The sequence below is a fragment of the Carettochelys insculpta genome, chromosome 1, assembly GCF_033958435.1.
Source record: "Carettochelys insculpta isolate YL-2023 chromosome 1, ASM3395843v1, whole genome shotgun sequence".
Lineage (NCBI taxonomy): Eukaryota > Metazoa > Chordata > Testudines > Carettochelyidae > Carettochelys > Carettochelys insculpta.
The window spans coordinates 26,929,070-26,951,474 of record NC_134137.1 but is presented as its reverse complement, the minus strand read 5'-3'; the positions used below and the strand labels follow the sequence as shown (position 1 = coordinate 26,951,474).

The 22,405-nt window shown below is 42.9% G+C and overlaps 1 protein-coding gene across 2 annotated transcripts in view; it reads right to left on the bottom strand.

Annotated features, from left to right (window-relative positions):
• TMEM135 (transmembrane protein 135) overlaps window positions 1–5,711 on the bottom strand; it is a 433,205-nt gene extending 427,494 nt beyond the window's left edge. Inside the window, exons 1-2 of one of the 2 annotated variants that reach the window (XM_074983931.1) lie at window positions 5,493–5,593; window positions 4,772–4,832 (exon numbers count right to left, since the gene is read on the bottom strand). In XM_074983931.1, the coding sequence (XP_074840032.1) occupies window positions 4,772–4,825 (54 nt within the window). In that variant the 5' untranslated portion in view covers window positions 4,826–4,832; window positions 5,493–5,593. Of the gene's footprint in view, window positions 1–4,771; window positions 4,833–5,492 lie in introns of both variants that reach the window. The other variant, XM_074983922.1, reaches the window with a different exon arrangement.
• Window positions 5,712–22,405: the final 16,694 nt, after the last annotated feature.

Sequence of the window (22,405 nt, the reverse complement as noted above, 5' to 3'; positions counted from 1 at the left end):
TTCGACTCTTCCAGGACACTAATGTTTGTAGGCCTATCCTCTCAAGAGATATTTAGGATTCCCCTGAGGCAGCATTGATGATATTGTTAAGTGCCTTCAAATGATACTTGTATGTTGTCCAGGTTTCACATGAGTACAGCAGCATTGGAACAACCATCACACAGCATACCTACAAGGAACTTTGTCTTGGGATACATGTCCTGGTTCTCCAAAACCCTTTGTCTCAAGCGGGTGAAAGCAAAACTTGCATGGCTCAGACGATGCTAGATTTGTGCATCAATGTCAGTGACAATTAGTGTGTGTCTTTTGGGTCACTCACTGTCTGGATTGTCCATTAGAGTCCAAATATTCATTTGCATGGACACAGTTCTCTGTTCATAACCAATGAGAACTATGGTAAGCAGTGCCTGAAGATGAAAGTGCTGCAGTGGCATGCTGGCTGCTTCTTTCCACAGCTTTTATTGGTCTGCAGGTTGTCCTCCACTGCCCTAAAGTTTCTCTTTTGGCCAGCCACAACTTGAAATGCATAAAATCTTGTAAATTTCGATCTCACTCCTCCCAAACAACATATCACTGTTCAGGGCCTCACAAGCTACTGCTAGGAAGGTGAAGATACATCTCCCATAAAAATATCCATATAGTATTGTCTACACGTGTTCCCCAGCCCACAGAGATTTGTAAATTAAAAAGAGTTAAAGGTTAAGAACACATATACTTAAAATAAGGAACATAAGAACAGCCATACTGGGTCAGACCATAGGTCCATCTTCCGACAGTGGCCAGTGCCAGGTGCCCCAGAGGGAATGAACAGAACAGGTAATCATCCATAATCAATTCCCTGTTGCCCATTTCCAGCCTCTTGCAAACAGAGGTTAGGGACACAGTCCATGCCCGTCCTGGCTAATAGCCATTGATGGACCTATCCCCCATGAATTTATCTAGTTCTTTTTAAACTCTACTATAGTCTTGGTCTTCATAACATTCTCCGGCAAGGAGTTCCACAGGTTAACTGTGCATTGTGTGAAAAAATATATTGTTTGTTTTAAACCCACTGTCTATTAATTTCATTTGGTGACCCCGAATTCCTGTGTTGCAAGGAGTAAATAACAATTCCTCCATTTTCTCCATACCAGTCATAATTTTCCACAGCCAATAACAGAACGCCACTGGTCATTACCTACAGCCCCCAACTCAAACACTGCAATGCATTATTAAAGACCTACACTCCAGAAGGCCTAGGTGACAGGCCTGTTCTCTCCTACAGACAACCTCCCAACCTTATGAGGATTCTCACCTACAACCACAGTCTATACCACAGGAACACCAATCCTGGAACTTCTCCTTGCAACAAAACCCATTGCCAACTTTGTCCACATATCTATTCTGGAGATACCATCACTGGACCTAACCAGGTTATTCACAGAATCATGGGCACATTCTCATGTTCCTCAACTAACATCATATATGCCATCATGTGCAAACAATGCCCACATGCTTTGTATATTGGACAGACTTCAAACTCTCTTAGACAAAGAATTAATGGGCATAAAACAGTCATAAAACCACTCCTGATTCACAAACCTGTCAGCCGGCAATTTAATGAAGTGGGCCATTCTGTTAATGACCTGAAAGTCTCTGTTTTACTGAATAGGAATTTTCACAACAGTTTGGAAACAGGTTGCTGAACTCTCTTTTACATTCAAATTTGACACATTAACATGTGGTTTGAACCAGGATGGGAATTTTCTAGCTCGTTATAGGGGCTCTTTTGCATACTTGGCTTTATCTAATTCTGGACTCACCTCCCCCTCCTTCTGCCTCTCTGTTCTCTGATTTGCTCACCCTGATAATATTTTTCTGGATTTGTCAACCTTGATTACTATTTTTGGTTCTCTGTGCCTTAAATATTGAGTCTGTTCTGATAAGGCTATGATCTGAAGGAGTGGTTCTGTCCCACAAAAGCTCGTCACCTAATAAATTATTTTGTTAGTCTTAAAAGTGCTACTGGAATGCTCTTTTGTTGTGATAGTATATAGACTAGCACGGCTATCTCTCCACTACCATTTGGAGTAGTTTTTTGTCATCTGCAAATTTTGCCACCTCACTGTTTATCCCTTTTTCCAGATCATTTATAAATATGTTGAATAGGACTGGTCCCAGTACAGACCCCTGGGAGACACCACTATTTACCTCTCTCCATTCTGAAAACTGACCATTTAATCCTACCCTTCGTTTCTGATCTGTAAACCAGTTACCAATCCAAGAGAGGATCTTCCCTCTTATCCCATGACAGTTAACTCTGCTTAAGAGCCTTTGGTGAGGGACCTTGTCAAAGGCCTTCTGAAAATCTTAGTACGCTATATCCACAGGATCACCCCTGTCCACATGCTTGCTGACCCTTTCAAAAAATTCTAATAGATTGGTGAGGCATGACTTCCCTTTACAAAAGCCACGTTGACTCTTCCCCAACAAATTATGTTCATCAACACGTCTGACAATTCTCTTCTTTACTAGAGTTTCAAGCACTTTGCCTGGTACTGAAGTCAGACTGACTGGCCTGTAATTGCCAGGATCACCTCTGGAGCACTTTTTAAAGATTGGTGTCACACTATCTATCCTCCAGTCATCTGGAACAGAAGCTCATTTAAATGACAAGTTAAAAACTACAGTTACTAGCTCTGCAATTTCACTTTTGAGTTCCTTCAGAACTCTTGGGTGAATACCATCTGGTGCTGGTGACTTATTACTGTTTAGTTTATCAATTTGTTCCAAAACTTCTTCTGACACCTCAATTTGAGACAGTTCATCAGATTTGTTACCTGAAAAGAATTGCTCAGGTTTTGGAATCTCCCTCACATCCTCAGCCACAAAGACTGATGCAAAGAAATCATTTAGTTTTTCTGCAATGGTCTTATCATCCCTGAGTGCTCCTTGAGCATATTGATCATCCAGTGGCCCTGTTGGTTGTTTAGCCAGCTTCCTGCTTCTGATGTACTTAAAAAAATTCTGCTATTAGTTTTTGACTCTCTGGCTAGCTATTCTTCAAATTCTCTTCTGGCCTTCCTAACTATATTCTTACACTTCACATGGCAGAATTTATGTTCCTTTTTATCTTCCTCACTAGGATTTAACTTCCATTTTTTACAGGATGACTTTTTATCTCTCACTGCCTCTTTTACTTTATTGTTTAACCACAATGGCACTTTTTTTGGTTCTCTTACTACGTTTCCTAAATTGGATTATACATTTAAATTGGGACTCTATTATGGTGTCTTGAAAAAGTTTCCATGCAGCTTGCAGGGATTTCACTGGAGGTACTGTATCTTTTAATTTCCATTTAACTAACTTCCTCATTTTTGTGTAATCCCCCTTTCTGAAATTAAATACTACAGTCTTGGGCCACTGTAGTATTTTCCCAGCCACAGGAATGTTAAATTTAATTATATTAAGATCACTATTACCAAGAGGTCCAGAAATATTCACCTCTTGGACCAGATCCTCTGCTCCACTTTGGACTAAATCAAAAATCAACTCTCTTCTTGTGGGTTCCAGTACTAGCTGCTCCAAGAAGCAGTCATTTAAGGTGTCAAGAAATTTGACCTCAGCTTCCTGTCCTCAAGTGACATGTACCCAGTCTATGATAGTTGAAATCCCCCCCCCATTATTATTGTTTTTTTTATTTTTATAGCCCCCTAATCTCCCTGAGCATTTCAAGGTCACTATCACCATCCTGGCCAGGTGGTCGGTAATACAACCTTGCCATTACATTCTTATTATTCAAGCGTGGGGTTACTATCCAGAGAGATTCTATGGTGGCTTGGTTCATTTATGATTTTTATTTCGTTTGACTTTACACTTTCTTTAATGTATAGTGCCACCCACCGCCCCCCACACCCTCCAGCATGACCTGTTCTGTCCTTCCAATAAATTTTGTATCCTGGTATTACTGTGGTCCCACTGATTATCCTTATTCCACCAAGTTTCTGCGATAGCTACTATATCGATCTCATCATTTAATACGAGGCACTCTAGCTCACCCACCTTATTATTTAGACTTCTAGCATTTGTCCACAAGCACTCTAAGAACCTGTCACTCTTTAGCTGCCTGCCATTAAGTGATGTGATTGAAAGGGACTCTGTTATACTTGACTGTTCCTCATCAGCTACTACCTGTGTTTTATCATGTTTTGTCCTCTTCTCCTTACTAAGACATAGAGAATCTCCCAAAAGAGATCCTGCCCTAAGGGATGCCACCATCCGAATCACATGCACCTGTGCACCTGACAGCTTTCCCCCAGCCCTTAGTCTAAAAACTGCTCTATGACCTTCTTTAATTTTAAGTGCCAGCAATCTGGTTCCATTTTGGTTTAGGTGGAGCCCATCCTTCTGTATAGGCTCCCCTTTTCCCAAAAGTTTCCCCAGTTCCTTATAAATCTAAACCCCTCCCTCCTACACCATCATCTGATCCACGCATTTAGACCCTGCAGTTCTGCCTGTCTAACTTGCCTTTGCGTGGAATTGGAAGCATCTCAGAGAACGCTACCATGGAGGTCCCAGATTTCAATCTCCTACCTAGCAGCCTAAATTTGGCCTCCAGGACCTCTCTCCTATCCTTCCCTATGTCAATTTTGATGGAATTGAAAGAAAGGTAAGCAAGAGGCAGCAAGTAACTGTCTGAAAAACAAAACATACTTAGAAAGGAAGAGCTGATGCCTCCCATGGTGGAGTAAGAATGGGAAAGACTGTCTACGGTTAGGCAGGGAAGACGTACCTCAGATGCCCCAATGATGTGCAAGATGAGGAGAAAGAGAGGCAGCATGCTCATCCCAGAGCTGTATTCCAAAATGAGGAGTAACATATCTTAACCTCGCATGGAAATGTATCCCCAGAAGCCTCCCTACCTAACAAGACCCCAACACACAGTTTCCTCTTAAGGAAAGGAGTATTTTAGGCACTGGGAATGGTGCCCAATTTCATCCCATTCCTAACACCCCTGCCTCACCCAGGTATCCTCTCACAAGCAGGGATGCCACCATTGTGCCACCATTATAAACTTCTGTTACCCTTCATCAGAAGAAGAAAGCAGTCATCCCCAGTGCCCTGCATCCATGCCCTTCATGACTCCCAAAGGTTCATGGGCCTTCCTCCTCCCTTCTCCTCCAACAGAACTCATCCTGGTGATCTCCTCCTCTTGTCCTATTGTCCCTCACTTCACATCTCCTGTCCCATTTAGGGCACACCAAACACAAGGGGCTTGGCTCCCTTCGCCCCCTCCCGATCCTCTCTATGCTTAACCATCCCCTCCTCTCCACAGCCCCTGCCCATCTTCCCCCTAGTCCTTGACCATCCTCCCCCATACCTCTATTCCCCTCCCCCACACAGCCCCTGCCCCTCTTTCCCTTTACCCACCCCCTCCCCATCCCCCTCTCTACCCATCCCCCTCCCTCTAGGTCTCCTGCCCATTTTCCCCCCTCTGCCCCGCCCCGGCTCACCAGGTATAGGGTGCCGTAGATGCGCAGGGACTCGGACAGCGCCCCGCGCGTGATGTGCACGAAGGCCCGGCCGCAGTGCGGGTGCCAGGTGTGCCCGATCTCGTAGCAGTTGTGGGGGATGGACTTGCTCAGCGCGGCCATCTTGCCGCTCGCCGTGCTGGGGGCGCCGCGACGCCACTAGTGCAAGAGAAAGGTCGCGCGGGCAGCTCGCGCCGCCGGGGTTACTCGCGGCCAAACCCGCCCCTAGCGCCGCTCGCGTGAGCCCCACAGCCAATCAACGCGCCGGGGCTCGGGGAGCGGGTGGGAAGAGCTTTCACCCAGCCGGGCTGAGCGGGCGGGCGGGTGGAGGAGGAGCCGGCGGGTTCGAGCGGTGGGAAGAAAGCTGTATGGGGAGCTGGAGGGGCGGGCGGGCGAGAGGTGCGTGGGAAGCTATGGGGGGTGGGGAGAAGAGAGTTGCAGGGGGATGGGGGAAGAGCGCTGCATGGGGATTGGGGGGGCAGGGAGCTGCATGCGGAGCTGCGGGGGATGGGTGAAGAGAGCTGCATGGGGAGCTGTGGAGCATGTGGGGAAGAGAGCTGCATGGGGAGCTGTGGGCAGAGGGGGAGTGGAAAGGTATCCCATCCAGGAGGTCAGAAGAAAGCAAGCCTCCCCAGCAACCTCAGGAGAAGGATTAAAGACTACCTGTGTGAGAGCTTTATGGAGATGTGCATGGAGGATGGGCGCTCCGTCCCCAGACACATTAACACATTGTTCCTGGGGCTCAAGGGCTGTGTAGGTACAGCTCACCACTGTTTTAGGTCACCCAGTGGTAACATCATCAAAAATGAGAACTCACCAGAAGTGCCCTCCCCTCCATCAGAGTCCAGCTGTGAAACATCCTGGGAGGAGAGGATGACAGCCAAAGTCAAAAAAAGTTCCTGGCTGTCAGTGAGATCAGCTGCTCCAGTTGTCTGCTGACCCTTGTCATCCTCCTGCTTTTCCTCATACTCTATGTCTTCCCTGCTGTTGCCAGAGGAATTTCTTGGGAGTTTGGGGACAGTGGTTGAGTCTCCCCTTAAAATGCCATGCAGCTGCTCATAGAAGCAGCATGTCTGCAGTGATGACTCAGAACATCCATTTGCTTTCTTTGTCTTGTGGTATGCCTGCCTGAGCACTGTTATTTTCGCACAGCAGTGCTGGGCATCCCTGCTATATCCTTTTTACACCATGTCCTGTGAGATCTTGAGCATAGATGTCCATTTGTTTTGCTGCCTCATAGTTTTGCCAGCACAGCTCCATCTCCCAACACACTAATGAAGTCCTGGATCTCCTGCATGCACCATGCTAGAACTGGTTTGCAACCCTGGGAATTCATGGCTAGATGTGCAGCTGAGGTGTGCTGCTTGCTCCGCCCGCCACACTGGCCAAACAGGAAATGAAAGTTAAACTTTGCCAGTCTGTTTCCTGCAGGAGAGCAGCAGAGCTGAAAGTGGTGGCCGGAATACTCACGTTGGTGCACAGTGGGACATGTCCAAGAGGCCAAGGACATTGAATTTCAGAACGTTCTGTCTGCACTACCCTAAGGTCAACCATGCGATGTTGAGTTAGGCGTCATTCCTCATGAAAAGCAGGAGTACAAAAGTTGACCATAGAAGCCCTTAAAGTCAGCAGAACAGAGGCTGCATTGTGGACTGATTGCTTAGAAAATTGACCTAAGTCATCTAAATTTGACATCATCTCCTACTGTAGACCAAGCCTCAAGTGACGCCCCTCTGATTTGGAGAGCACCCATGGTGGGCAGCATATGAATCTATCAGTGGAGTGCATCTGCACATGCCTTGATACTCACAACAAAATTTATTCTGCCCATCAATAGAAAACGTGAGAGGAAACACTCTTCCAGAGGCCTGTTTGGCACTCTGCTTCAGAACTGTAGCTGAAATGATACCATACCCTGACTCCTTGAGCCCTGATTAGTTAACTTGTGGGCCATTTCCATTTTGCCCTACTTGTTAAACCTCTGCAGTGAGGTGGATATATTGCTGGGCAGCCCATTGTCTATGTTGTAATTTTAAATGAATGGGATGGGCACCAGTAGTACTGCATGGATGAATAAGGATGTGCTTTGAAGATTAAAATTATATGTGCTCCGCGAATGAATAACAAGAATGCTCCAATAGCAAATGGCTAAGAGATTAACTCTTAACTCACTGTGACTTTCCAGCCTTACCAATGTCTGAGCTGTTGTATAAACAAAAATGAGATGTGACATCATCAGCTCCTTTTACACTATAACAACTTGTGATGCAAATAAAGTAGCTTTAATTTGTTGGGGATAAAGGTAGTTTTAGCTCCATGTGTTTGGGATCGGTGGGCAGAGAACTTCCATTGTTTAATAGTCTCTTTTTAATGCAGCATTTTTAATACATTTTAATGAAGAATTTCTTTAGTTCCCAAGGGATATTTGTACTTTATAAAAGCTGGGCAGTTTTGTCTGCCATGCAGTCCTCCTCAATTGGTTATTTTTGTAACTCTTGTTTTCAGCTTAGTCTTTCAGCAGATTTACCTGATTCTGTAGTTCCCACAATCAGCATGATGGCCTTTATTAATATTTGTATGACATTGACTTTCCTCTACTTGTTAGTGGGCAGGTCTGCCCTTAAGATGAAGCAGGACAGCTGCAGAGCTTCAGTGAAGATGCTGCTAAAATGGCAGGAGAGCTTACATTAGTGTAGTTAATTCACTGCCATAGAAGGTCATGGTTGTGTCCATGGAAGAAGCAGACTCATCAACATAATACTGTCTGCACTGGGGGTTAAGTCAGTCTGACAAATGTCTACATTACCAGCCTTATAAGTGGTAGTAGCTATGTTAGCATGAGAGCGTCTCTTGGCAACAAGTATCAGAGAGGTAGTTGTGTTAGTCTGTATCTTCAAAAACAGCAAGGAGTCCTGTGACATCTTATAGACTAACATATATTTTGGAGCGTAAGCTTTTGTGGGCAAAGACCTGCTTCATGATATCTGTTAGTCTATAAGGTGTCACAGGACTTCTTGCCAACAAAGTACTGGCCACATTGGTGTAACAGGTTGCTTTTATTTTTAAAAAGGAAATCACTTGCGTACACCTGGTATATCTAGCACGTCTTTCAAGGTAGAATAGAACTTGAAGTATAGCAGTAGCATGCAAATCAATTAGAGGCATAGAAAATGCACATGAGGAAAGAACCAAATTGCAGAAGATCACCTCACTACTTGCTGTTCATCTTAAGACCTGGAGGCAGCCTTCTGCCCTCATTTATGCTCCCTGCACATCATCTCCCTTTTTAATGATGAAGTGGTCTCCAGATTTTCCACCAAAATGCACCAGTCTGTACTCTTTGTATTTATTGTCTGGTCCTAATCATTGATTTGTGTCTGCAGATATTCCCCCTAGTCTCCTGTAATAAGACTGAGACTAGCCTCTGTCCTGCAGCAGGTGTACCGCCAGTCTCCTTCTCAGCCTGTCTTTTGAATCTGTAAAAGGGCTGTGGTCAAAGTGAGACACTCTCATTGTTGTCCTTGCCGTCAGCGATACCCGTCCATTATTAATGTTTTATAGAATGGAAGATCAAATCATAAAAACACTTTGCAATAATATGCTGCACATTACCAAAGTGTTGTACACACTTTAGCTAAATAGACTCTCCACCTTTGGAAATCAAAGTTTTCTCTGAGGTGTCAGCAGAAGGACATTCTGCTTAACAGTAATTTTGCTTATGCTGCTGTTACATATTTTCCATATACTTCACCTTCTTTTTTAATATGTTATCAGAAGTGATAAAAGCAGTACCATTCAAGCTCAGTGTTTTATCTGCCAAATCCTGAAGGTGGAGCAATTAAGGATCCAGAGGTGAGGTAAAGAATAACTCTGTGTAATAAGAACCTAACAAGCCAGAGAACTGTTTGCCTCTGGAGACTCACCAGCAAGGCATCAAATGTCAACATTCAGCCAATGGAATATTAAGATGCATTACATCATCGGAACAAACTCTTTGGCTGATCCCAACCTTGGCTCCAGCAGCTCCTTCATACTTCTGTGGATTGTACCTACGTCTCCTCTGCGTACAGGACTCACAGCTCACATACACTATATTAATGGCTCCTGTCCACCCATCTGAACTAAGTTTAAAATTGGGCATAAATGCTTCTCTTGATTAAGGGGCATATTCTTAAAGAGCTCTATCGGCTCATCCGTGACATTTTCCCTGTATGCTATGCTGCTATGATTTCATTCAAACCACTGTCCAAGCCTTTGTCTTCTTTATAACTATGTCTGGGGTTTTTTTATACCTCATCTTCAAGTCCCACCTGTGCAGCATGTAAGAACGTGGGGAGCAGCATTCTTCACTTTGCCCCTTATGCTTAAGTCAAGTGGAGGGAAAGGGGGAGTTGGAAAGAAAACAGGCCCTGAGGTGAGAGAGGCCTGTCAGTAAAATAATAAACCAAATGTTCAGTATAAGTTCGATAACGTTGTCAAAGAAAGGAGTTTGGGACAGTGCCAGAGGGAGAACTCTTTTATCCTGTATTTAACTTCTGGGCCCTTTTTCTCCAGAGAGGCATGGAGTCTCAGCAGGTTGCAAGAAGTTTGTACAATGCCAACTAAATCCTGCAAGCTATCCATTTATCTATAGAGTCCTGTGCGTGTGCAAATTTATACCTGTGAGTTCAGATCTCTGTGGATATAACTCATTATCCAACAAACTGCAGCAGCAAAAGGAGCAGAGGAGGAGCTAGCACTCAGGCCAACAGCTCCTCCAGCACAGCTGAACTACTCTTATCCCTGCTCCTGTTCCAAACAGCTGTTTTCATCATACTGCAGGAGCTGCTGGCATAGGGTGCTGTCTCCTTGGAGCAGCAGTTCCACGTTCTGCTCCTTTCTGTTGTGATTCTTGGGAAACTCTGGTTCCATATATATCTGCATCCCTGGCAGTAAGTTTGTAGCCCTGCAGGGTTCTATTTTTCTGGCGCTTGTCTCCCCGGTTTTTTCCAACAAGTTTCCCTTTGGTGCAAGAGCCTTTGACTTGGTAGCTTCTATCATCAGGATATAATCTTCTTTTCTGCCTCTTTATTATTTTAATATTTAAAGAGCACCAATAATATGTGTGTGATCACAAAAGGGCGAAGAAGTGCACCACACAATGACAAAATGGGAAGGGAAGATGTCTGCAAAGCAGATCTGGGTCATTCCAGAAATAAAGTTTGAGAATTACAGTATCTTGTTTAATTTCATCTGAATGGTTTATTTTACACTACCTCAGAATTTATTTTTCTTTTCAGTGAACTGTAGGATGTACTGAAAACTTGGACCCATGTCATTGTTTCCTCTATTTTTTTTCCATTGGTGGGTGGAATACATTTTGTTATGTGCACCAAGGCTTGTGTGAATGTGGACCACCAATAAAAGCACATGCTGCCCACTGTGGGTTGTTTGCGGGCACTCTGCTAATCACCTGGGTGGGGCCTGAAAAGGTTCAGAAAAGGGCGACTAAGATGATTAGGGGTTTGGAATGGGTCCCATATGGGGAGAGGCTAGAGAGACTGGGACTTTTCAGTCTGGAAAAGAGCCGACTGAGGGGCGATATGATAGAGGTATATAAAATCATGAATGGTGTGGAGAAAGTGAATATAGAAAAATTATTTACCTTTTCCCATAATACAAGAACTAGGGGACACCAAATGAAATTGTTGGGTAGTAGGTTCAAAACTAATAAAAGGAAATTTTTCTTCACACAGCGCACAGTCAACCTGTGGAACTCCTTGCCGGAGGAGGCTGTGAAGGCCAGGACTCTATTAGGGTTTAAAAAAGAGCTCGATAAATTTTTGCAGGTTAGGTCCATAAATGGCTATTAGCCAGGGGTAAAGTATGGGGCCCTAGCCTTCAGTACAAGGGCAGGAGATGGATGGCAGGAGATAAATCACTTGATCATTGTCTTCTGTTCTCCTTCTCTGAGGCACCTGGCATTGGCCACTGTCAGCAGACGGGATACTGGGCTGGATGGATCTTTGGTCTGACCCAGTATGGCCATTCTTATGTTCTTATGGGCAGCTGCACAAGCACTCAGCTTACAAAGGCCACGTTATAGATGACAGGAGATTTTGGCCTCTGGAGAGAGAAGAGACAAAGCTTTTGGTGTGAGGAAGGCATAGGAGGAATTTTGGATTTGTGGTATAAGTGGATTTTAAAATGCTCAGCAATGAAATACGATAAGTGTTGCTATTGAAGTTGCATATTTAGTTTTCAAAATTAATAGGTAACGGATAATTTGTGTTACCCAAAACTATTGTCAGTGGCTGTTTGCAGACTCAAGGATTTGTCTACCTGGGAAACCCACACTAGTATAAACTAAAATTGAGTCTATGCTGCAGTTTACTACTAGTATAGTGTTGTTGGTTGGAAGACTGAAAAACATCACTACCCACAACCAACACAATTCTGCCAGCAGCCCTTCTGTACAAAGGCAACTTATACCAGCAAAACAGTCCTTTTGTCAGTATCAGTTGTGTCATTTGCGGCTGTGGTTTAATTAGACCAGCAAATATAAGCCATGTCTCCATGGGGGAATTTGCTGGCAATTATGTAGACCAGTGGCTCATAATCAGGTGTATGTGTACCTCTTGGGGTACTTGGAGGTCTTTCAGGGGTCATATCAACTCATCTAGCTATTTGCCTAGTTTTCCAAGAGACTTACGTAAAAAGCATTATTGAAGTCGGTACAAACAAATTTTATACGACTTGTTTTTTTTATGGTAAACATGAGAACATAAGCAATGTGTCAGTAATTGTGTGTTGTAAAACTTTTGTATTTTAACATCTGATTTTCAGAAGCAAGTTGTTTTTAAAAGTGAGGTAAAACTTTGGGCTTGCATGATACCATCACAATACTGAAAGGCTACACCTATCTGGAAAGGTATAGAACCATTGCTATGTAATACTAAGACAATTATTCAGATAATGTTTGCAGAAGTTCTAGATAAACAACTGAGTAACATGACTCTCACAGAACTCTCATTTGCATCAACCTATTTGTGTGAGCCATAGTCATTCGGCTATGACTGAATTAAAAGCTAACAAAATCATACGTCTCCAGAAAATGATTTAATTATGGCCCTCAGCAATTTGAAACCTAGGTTTGAAAATTTGATTTCATCCAAACAAGCTCAGCTTTCACATTCAATTAATTATAATTTTTCTTGTAATTTTATTGACCTATGTTCATTGATGAATAGTGACAGAAAGATAGCCATGTTAGCTTGTATTCTATCAAAACAAAAAAGCAGTCTTGTAGCACTTTAAAGACTAACAAAATAATTTGTTAAGTGATGAGCTTTCATGGATCTGAAGAAGTGGCTCTGTCCCATGAAAGTTCATCACCTAATAAATTATTTAGTTAATCTTTAAAGTGCTGCATGACTGCTTTTTTGTTCATTGATGTTTTTATACGTAACCCTTCTGCCAGAAGCAATCAGCAGCAGCTAGGGCCAGGTTCAATTTCTAGGGGTTCCTTTTCATCCATTTCACACACAACCGGCTCAAGCCACCACCCAATAGCCTGGGAAATTCACATAACCTTTGGTGCCTTGGAGAGGCAGTGCTTCCCCACTCACAAGCACAGAGTCTGAGTGTAGAAAAGAAACTTTGAATGAAAGAGGGAGAGAAGTCACATGGCATTAGCTTGGGAAAATACCACACTCAGAGTTCATAACCAGCCCTCAAGTAACTGTCTCAGCTGAAATGGATTGAGCAGTGTCCTTGGCCTCTCAGGCTTACCAGTCCAGTACTGTAAGGGTCCTATTCACATACCCAAACTTTCTCCATAAGCCTCTTAACATGCCCCACTTACAACTCTGTCCCGTCCGTGCAGGCTCAGACACTTCACCCTGATGCATTCCTTTATCAAGCCTGAGTTAATGCCACCTAAGTGGTAGTCCAGTGTTCAGCTTGCTCCTGCTAGCTGCCCCACCACCACCCCCTCCTGCAAGTCACCCTACTGGATGACTGTTGGTTGCTCCTGCCACCTATCTTGCTGGCTGTCTCCTGCTTCTCTTGTCAGATGTCCACTGATCACTCCTGCCAGCTACCTGTCCACAGTGCTCTGCCAACTGCTTGCCCACTGTATTGTGGGTTTTGCTGTAGACAAAACCCCATGATTCGAGCTCTCCATGGCTTCAGCTGCCGATGGCTTCAGCTCATAGTGGTTTCAGCTCTGGGCCTAGCCATAGCACTTCAGTATCCACCATGGTGGATTCTCGCAAAATAACTGTAGACTGCAGCTTTAGATCTATCGTTAAATGAGGTGGAGGGGAAGGACAGAAAGATAGAGAGCTAATCAAACCCATCTTACAACTATATGGCCAAAAGGCTCCCAGACAGCTGATTCAACCACTATCCCTCCCGCTTTCTACCTCACAATGCTCAGATGGGGGGAGCCCTGTGCAATCCATATCTTACACAGAAATGAGGACTGCCCCGTGCACCCACAACGACTTCAAGCATTGGTGAGACTCCACAATTCTTACACTGGGTGAGAGCATAAATTGTAACTTTGCAACATGTTGTTTACAATAAATGACACCTCATAGCTTCACCTGCTACCCATCAGGCTTTGTTTACAAGGTATTACATATGCACACCTTTGTATTTTCATGCAAATAGTCTTTAAAGGACACATTTCCCAAATCCTTCAAAAGTACTGAGCTCCTGCTGGCACATTCTTTACTTATAAAAATATGTACATGTGTATATATGTCAGAATTAAAAAATTGGAGTTCTTTTTATGTTCATCTATTTTTTATTTATCTTCTTTGCACAATCATAAGTACAATGGGAAGCTTATTGCCTATAGACAATTTCATCCAACCAACCGGTTACACTTAAGTTGTTTAAACAAATGTGTTGCAATGGTAGAAAAAAATTGTGTGTCTGAAAATTGTAGGTGCTGGGGGGTACTTATAATTTTTTTAAATTAAAAAAAATTGAGGAACACTGGTGAAGACTACCCATATACTACAGATTTCTGCTGGCAAGCTTTTTCAGGTGGAGGTATGAAGAGGTGTAATCTGTGACCAACATAGGCTACACCATAAGTAGTCCCTCATGTGGATGTGGTTATACCAGTAAGCAGCACTTTTACTGGTTGTGATGCTGTGTGACTGAAATGCATCCATTTATATAATCAGCTTTGTCACTGTGAGATTACAACATATCTAGTACAAAGTGTGTCATGCTAGGTGTCAATGGAAAACTTATGATGGGCAAATTAAGATGATCCTGTTTAAATCCTTGTATCCTCACTGTATTTGAAGTTATTTACATCCATTTTAGCCAGCCTATTCAAGCTGAACACCTCATTAAGGACATTTCATTCTAATAACAGGCCATGGAAGAAACTCGTCCCATCCAGATGGCTCTTTCTCTGCACAGGCACAGTTAATGGCTGCTCCTGTGAGTCATCAAGTCATGGTGGACATGTGATAAGCTTATGTGGAGCATATCGAATTATGGACAGAGGACTTTCTAATCCTTCAGAAGTTACCACAGAGACGTCACAAGCTAATTGTCTATGATGTCACTACCACAAACCTGATATCAGAACATTGAAATTATTGTATGTATATGATCTATTAATAATCTTTTTTATTAATAAGATTAATAATAATTAGATCGGGATCAGCAACCTTTCTGAGGCAGAGTGCCAAAATTTGACCTTTAGACCTCTATGTACAGTCCAAGTGCCGGTGATACTTTTTAAAGTCACTAATAGTCCTACTTACAACTGCTTTATTAATAAATACATTGAGATGCGTAGCTTTACCCTTTAGATGGTGGTTGGTAGCATTAGCTGGTCCTTTGTTAATCCACAGGCAGCATGTCTTTGAACAAGCTCCCTGCTACCTGGGCGAGGAGGGTAAGGCTGAGCTCTCGCCTCGTGCCAATGAAAATCTGCTTGCGTGCCACTCTTGGCACACATGATGGAGGTTGCTGACCCCTGCTTTAGATTTTAGTTACTAAAAGATTCACAGTAGCATGATTTTGGGGTAAGATTTCAGTTTTATGTTGGCCAGGTTAAATGGCTGATCTCTTGAGATTGGAAGAACCCCATATGCAATGGCATTAGTTTTCAGTGATCACTCATCACTGAATCCAGTGTCTGGGTGGAGAGACAAAGGCTGGAAAGCCTAAGGAGATTGCATTTTTTACTTCTTTTTAACCAGTGTGGTGAGACTGTTTATTTTTGCTACTGTCTTAGTATGATCTATAATAACCACAAGACTGTGATGAGTCTGCCCTATTTTTTAGCAGTTTGTCCTGAATCTGGCACTCTCTGTGGACCATAGCTGAGGCATGGTGACATTGATATATCTTGTTTTGCTGCTGGGGTTCGCTTTACTGTACCTGTACAAATCACAGCTTGGCAGATGTGTTTGCCTCCACAGTTGGAGTACTTGCCGCAGCAGAACCATTCCCCAGGGTGGAGCGGGTTAAGCACCCATAAATAAAAGTTTTGTGGAGCAAGTGTGAGGATAGATATAGCTTCCATATGACAGAGACAAAACAAATAGAGTTGTATTGCACAGCTGAGCTGGCACTTTGAAGATAGACTCTCATTAGTTTTCTTTCCAAGGCGGAACAAGTAGCCGTATGAGGGAATTAAAGCTCTCTCTTGATCCTATAAGAATTCTGTATGTTTCCTCAGCGAATGGAGCTGAGGTTATGTGAAGCTTTCTGTCAGGGGGCACTTTGAAGGCAACAATTCTCTAGATTAATCCAGTTGTCTGGATTAAAATAAAATGAGGAAAGAGGAATGAGCAAAGCCAAAAGAACTGAACCTAGCAGAGGTTCTGAAATCCAGAGAAGAGTAACAAAAATTATTAACTGTCACAAAAACATAATCTACGAGAGAAGATTGAAAGAACTGGATTTGTTTAGTCTGGAAAGCTGAAGTCTAAGAAGGGACACGATAGTAGCTTTCAAGTACCTAAAAGATGGTCACGAGGAAGGAGAAAAATTATTCTCCTTAATCTCTGATGAGCAGTGGACTTAAATTACAGCAACAGAGTTCAGGTTGGACATTAGGAAAAACTTCCTGTCAGGGTGGTTAAGCACTGGAATAAATTGGTTAAGGTGGTTGTGGAATCTCCATAATTGGAAACTATTAAGAGCAGTTTCGACAAACACTTTTTAGGAATGATCTAAATGATTTTCGATCCTGCCATGAGTACAGGGGACTGGACTTGATGACCTCTTGACATCTCTTCCAGTTCTAGTATTCTATGTATGGGGGCCTGGGAGTCCTTCCATGGAAACATTTTAAATTATTGAATCAGTCTGAAATTATCTTAATTAAGAAATACAACACTCTCTCGCCTCTTTTCTCTCATATTGCTTTCACACTTGGGGGTCTTCTCTGTTTTGTATTTGTTTTTCTATGATAGGTGAGGTGATTCAGCTGTATGCTATTATGCATGCTCCTCAAAGTTCCTGAATTGTGTCTTCTGGAGGTAGCTGCTCTTGCTTTAACTGATAAGAGATGCTGTTTCTAGCAGAATGGTTTCTCCATCTTATCTGCCCTCTTTCCTGCTTTTCTGTTTCCTCTTCTCCAGTTCTTCTGTGGTCACCTCTGGTTTCCTCTTTTTATGTTTGTTCTCTCCATAAGTTTAGTGTCTTTCCACTTACCCTTATCTTTAAAATGCAAGAAGTGGATTTTTCACACAAAAGCTCATGACCTAATAAATTTGTCAGTCTGTAAAGTGCCACAGGACTGCTTGTTATTTGTGAAGCTACAGACTAACACAGCTACCACCTGGAGCCTATGAAAAATTGTCTAAGTGCTACGTACATTTTTATGGGCCAAATTCATCCATGATGTTATGCCTCTGAAGTAATTTGATATATGCATGCGTTTATGTGTGTACATACATATGTAAAAAAAGGCACATTCACCTCAATCTTGTGTTTATTCTATCATTAGATTATACCAAGCCAGTAGCAAAAATCATCTTCCGTCTCACCACATTGCAGTGGTTTTCAACCAGTGTGCCACAGCACATGGGTAGCTGTGAGAACTGTCCAAGTGTGCCTGCTCAGCTGTGCAATACAATTTCCCCTTGCTGTGTCTTTTGCAGAGCCACTGTGAGAGGAAATGCAGACCCCACAGGCGCCCATTTGCACTGGGCAGCAGTTGAAATGCTGCTTCCTAGCCCATATGAGCTGGTGGAGAACCCACTCCCTGCTGTGGCAAGGGGGAGGGTGGGCAGGAGCCTCTTGGAGCTGGGATGCAGTTTAAATACAACATTCCTAGTATGGCATTGAGCAGATTTTGAAAATGTATCTTTGCTTGTGTCTAAGATGGTGTATTCTGTGGTGGATTTGAAACATGCAGCTTGTTATATGCACTACTATGTTGCAAGTCTCTCTAATAAGACTAACCATAGTAAATGTAAGTACATTTGACATTTGACATTTGTGAGCAATCTGTTCAGCTGAAAAAAGTGGATGTGTTGTTGAATTGTTTGAATTGTTTGTCTCATTGAAGTGTGCCCTGTTAATGAAAAGGTTAGGAACCACTGCTACACTGGTTAACAAGAGGACAAAAATACAGTCTCCTTAGGCCTTTATTTCCCCGTCCAGACATTGGATTCTGTGATGAGTGGCCACTGAAAACCAAATGCATCAAGTATAGGATCCTTCCAGTTTCAAGAGATCAGCCATTTAGCCAGGTCAATACATAACTCAGATCTTGCCAATAATCACGCTGTTGCTAATCTTGCTTAGTAAACAACAAACTAGTAAGAAAAGAAAAGATGTTTTAGTCTTGTTCTGAGAGATGGGAGAGACAAAATTTGGAGAATGATGATGGAAAGAACATTCCAGAGGAGCTGCAGGCCTGCAATAGAGAAGGCCTGGAATTACATCCCATTTATATACATACCTAGAGACAACCAATCCCACCTGTCTCTGTTTCTTGTCAGGCCCCAGGTACAATATTGTGACAGCTCTGTGAGAAAAAAATATTGATAGCTGATATTAGAGGGAACCATTGCTTCCTGCACTATCCTGATAATCTCTTATGCTTGGGAAGTCAGTGGTAATTAAGTGGGCTGTATTTTTGCAGATTGTCCTCCAGGGAAACAAGGGCTCCATAAGGAAGGACTTTCAGTCTTCTCTCTGAAATCCCTCTAGTCTAGATTATGGCCTGTTCACATTATTGGAGCATGTTTTCTTGCTTGCTTATAACTGTGCATGTTATTCGTTTTTTAGTAGGGAATGATCTCAAAATACCCTTGTCTGCTTATATTTAAAAGGTAAGGGAATTAACTGGAATGTTTCCCATTTTCCAGATGTAATATTTTCCAAAATAAATACAGGGTGAACTGTGGGATAATATCATGTGAACATTTTGAGTCACACAGTAATATCCTGCAGTTTGTCGAAATCTGGATTTTTTCCAGAAATAAAGTTGTAGCCTTTCTTACAGGGATCCTGTATTGACTAACATAACAGCAATCATAGTGCTAGCCATACTGGTATTGCAGCACAAACCAAGGCATAATGTTGGGTCAGTTTTGTACCCACCATCATTCTATTGGCTTCAATGATGTTGCACAACAACTGATGTTGACCTGTGAAGATGATGTACTTTTGGTCCAGTAGCTAGTATTCTTTCTCTTACTCACTCAACTTTATGGTTCAGTCTAGCCTTTAATTAACAGCAAAGCACAGCCCAGGATAACTAGTAAAGGACAGTGGATATGTGTACCACCACACAAGAAACCTGGGGCAAGAAACTTCTCCTTTGACCCTCTCTCTCCCCTCCAACAACATAATGTGCTGTTGTATTTGTTTGATCAAGTTAATCATTTAGGTCCATGTGCTGAGCTGTCATACATTCCCTCAATACCCTTTGAGTCCCTTGCATTGGCAGCTTGCAGCTTGGATGGTGACAGTAATCTTCACAACGTCCATCTCCTTGCCATCCATACATGGGGGTGGAAGGTAGCAGAGCTTCAGCTCATTCACCACCTGCTGATCAGCACAGCTCCCAGGGGACGTGTGCCGTGCCAGGTATAGTTTTGGCTCAGAGCATATTCCCCAAAGCCGAGTTAGAGAGCCAGCAAAGGGAATCTTTGAGTCACAAGTTGTTTCCCAGTCTACTTTTGGGGTAGTTCTGCAACTTCTTTCTTTGCTTCCTGCCCACCAGCTCAGCAGGGACGACCAAGTCATGTGAAGTCTGCAGGCCACTTTCTGTCTTGTACCATCTTCACAGCCTTGTTCATATTCCAGCCTTTTTCTTCTTTCATTCTTCACCATGCAGGGGAGGGGAAACTCTACCCTGCAGCCAGATCCAGCCGCCTACTTAACTGAATCCACCCATGACAAACCTCTGTACCACAGGCCAGAAGCCCAGAGCCACAGGTCTGCCTGTCCCTGCTGGTCTGGAGCTGCAAACACTGGCACTGGTTCACGGTAATCAGGGAAGCTCATCACTCTGCCTGCAGGTGCAACCCCTGCAGCTCTCACTAGCTGGGAACTGCAGCCAGTGGAGGCTGTGGGACCAGTGCCTGCAGGCAAGACAGTGTGTGGCACCAACTGCCCTCCCCCAGGGGTCGCAGGGACTTGCCAGCCATAGCTGCTTCCAGCAGTGGTGCAGGTCCAAGGCAGGTGGATTTGAAACATTCCAGTTCTAGTATTCTATGAAGCTAAATCAAAAGCTAAAATAGAGACAGATGAGAGATTATAGGCCTGATTCTTTGCAGAGTTGTACCTTGTATAATTAGCTGCATGTGTGCGAGGTGAGTACAGAGTTGTTATAAAACGACTCATTTTACAAGGACTCTGTACTCAACTTGCACACATGCAGCTAATTATGCAAGATGCAAGTCTATAAAGAATCAGGCCCACAAACTACCATCTGTATTTAACTGCACTATAGAGCATTAGACCCTCTACACTGGATTGTTTTAAGAAAGCAGTTGGGGATAATAAGAAAATGTTTATTGGTTATAAATATTTTAATGTGGGGAGGGGATGGAGAAGCGGTTTATTAATCTTTTTGTGCCTTGTTTTAATCCCCCCAGGCTGGAGCTGGGCAGGGCCAAGACCAGTCAATTACCTCTGGTGCTCTCATATAAGTTCAGAATAGGCAATTAGGTACCAGACAAAGTAAAGAGCAGCCAAATACCTCCTCAGCTTCTCAGGAACCTGTCTTGAACAGGATCGGAGGCACAAGGCAGCAAGTCAAGGCCACTACTTTGAATTGTCAGAGACAGACAGGCATATATGAAGGGCCAACAGAATTAGCAGGGCAATAACTCCTATTCTCCTTTTCTGTCTCGGCACCAATAACTGTTCAAACAAACGGTTTTAGCCAGGCTCTTAACAGACTTGTTTGGAGCTAGTGCAGTTACACAAAGCAAGTGGAATAGCTGTGGAGAATTCCGAGCACTTTTGTGAACACACAAAAGGGTAACCAGCAATATGTGGGGCTACAAAGAGTTCTCAGTACCATTTCAAAGTTCTGAAACAAGTTTTGTAAACACCAAAAGTCCCTAGCATAGAAAGGCCTTTTGTGGGTGTAACAGTGACCTGGAACAGAGAGGGAGCAGTGCTAGTCTGTACACTATCAAAACAAAAAGCAGTCAAGTAGCACTTTAAAGACTAGCAAAATAGTTTATTAGGTATTAGGTATTTATTAGGTATTTATTAGTGACCTGTAAGATTAATTTACCAATTGTAATGCTAATTAGACGTTGGCCTAAAACTGGTCAAACCAGTTCCACTCAGAATGTAGCATCAAGTGTAAGGGTTTGTCTTCACACAAAAATTGTGCCATTTTAATTAAACCAGAAAAGTTATTAGTACAACCCACTAACATGGACTGAGTGATATTCGTATAAAGCATCTTATTACCAGCATAGCTACTGTTATAGGAGAAGCGGAGAAATCTATATTGTGATAAGATACTTTTGTACCCCTTTAACTGTGTTAGTAAAATACCACATCCATAACTGAAATGGGTCTTAAAATCTCAGACAATGGCCATACAGGAACAGATGGGTCATTACAAAAAGATAAAGAATCCAAGAACTGAGGGAAACAGTACAGTCTGGCAATGTCTGGCATTCAAAGACTGTGTATGAAATGGCCCATATGTGAATGAACAGTATTTCTGTATATTGGACCAGCCCACTGCCAATGTAATTGAAACATTCTGGGCCTGATTATCATTGAACTAAGGCTCATTCACGCTGTTATGGACCAAGGAGCTTTAGTAATTTATACTTGCTTTAGGTCTATCTTCTAGTGCTAGGCCACTGTAAATAGGCTTTAATATAAATGAGAATCAGATCTACAGTTTTCATCAGCTAGAATCACAAGATATTAATACTAGAAGAGACCTCAAGAGGTCATCTTGTCCAACCCTCGGGTCAAAGTAGGACCAACCTCAACTAAATCATCCCAGCCAGGGCTTTGTCAACTCTTATCTTAAAAACCTCTAAGGATGGAGATTCTACCACCTGTGTAGCAATCTTTGCTTAACCACCCTCTTCATGAAATAGTTTTTCCTAATATCCAACCTAGACCTCCCCCACTGCATCTTGAGACCATTGCTTCTTGTTTTGTCATCTGCCACCCATTAAATCAGTCTATGGCTACGTCCACACAATGACATAAAGCCGAATTTAAGGCAAGTTAGCTCAATTGTACCAAGTGACTGTCTTCACTGTGAATAACACTAGCTCAGTTTAGGAGCACTAGTATCGATAAAATATTGATGTCATAATACCCTCAGAACTGGGTGGGTGTAGCATCAAGTTTGAATTTAAAATCTCAAATAAAGGCAAGTGTGGATGCACCATGTCTTTAAATCAAATCTATTAGCCTTCAGAATTGTC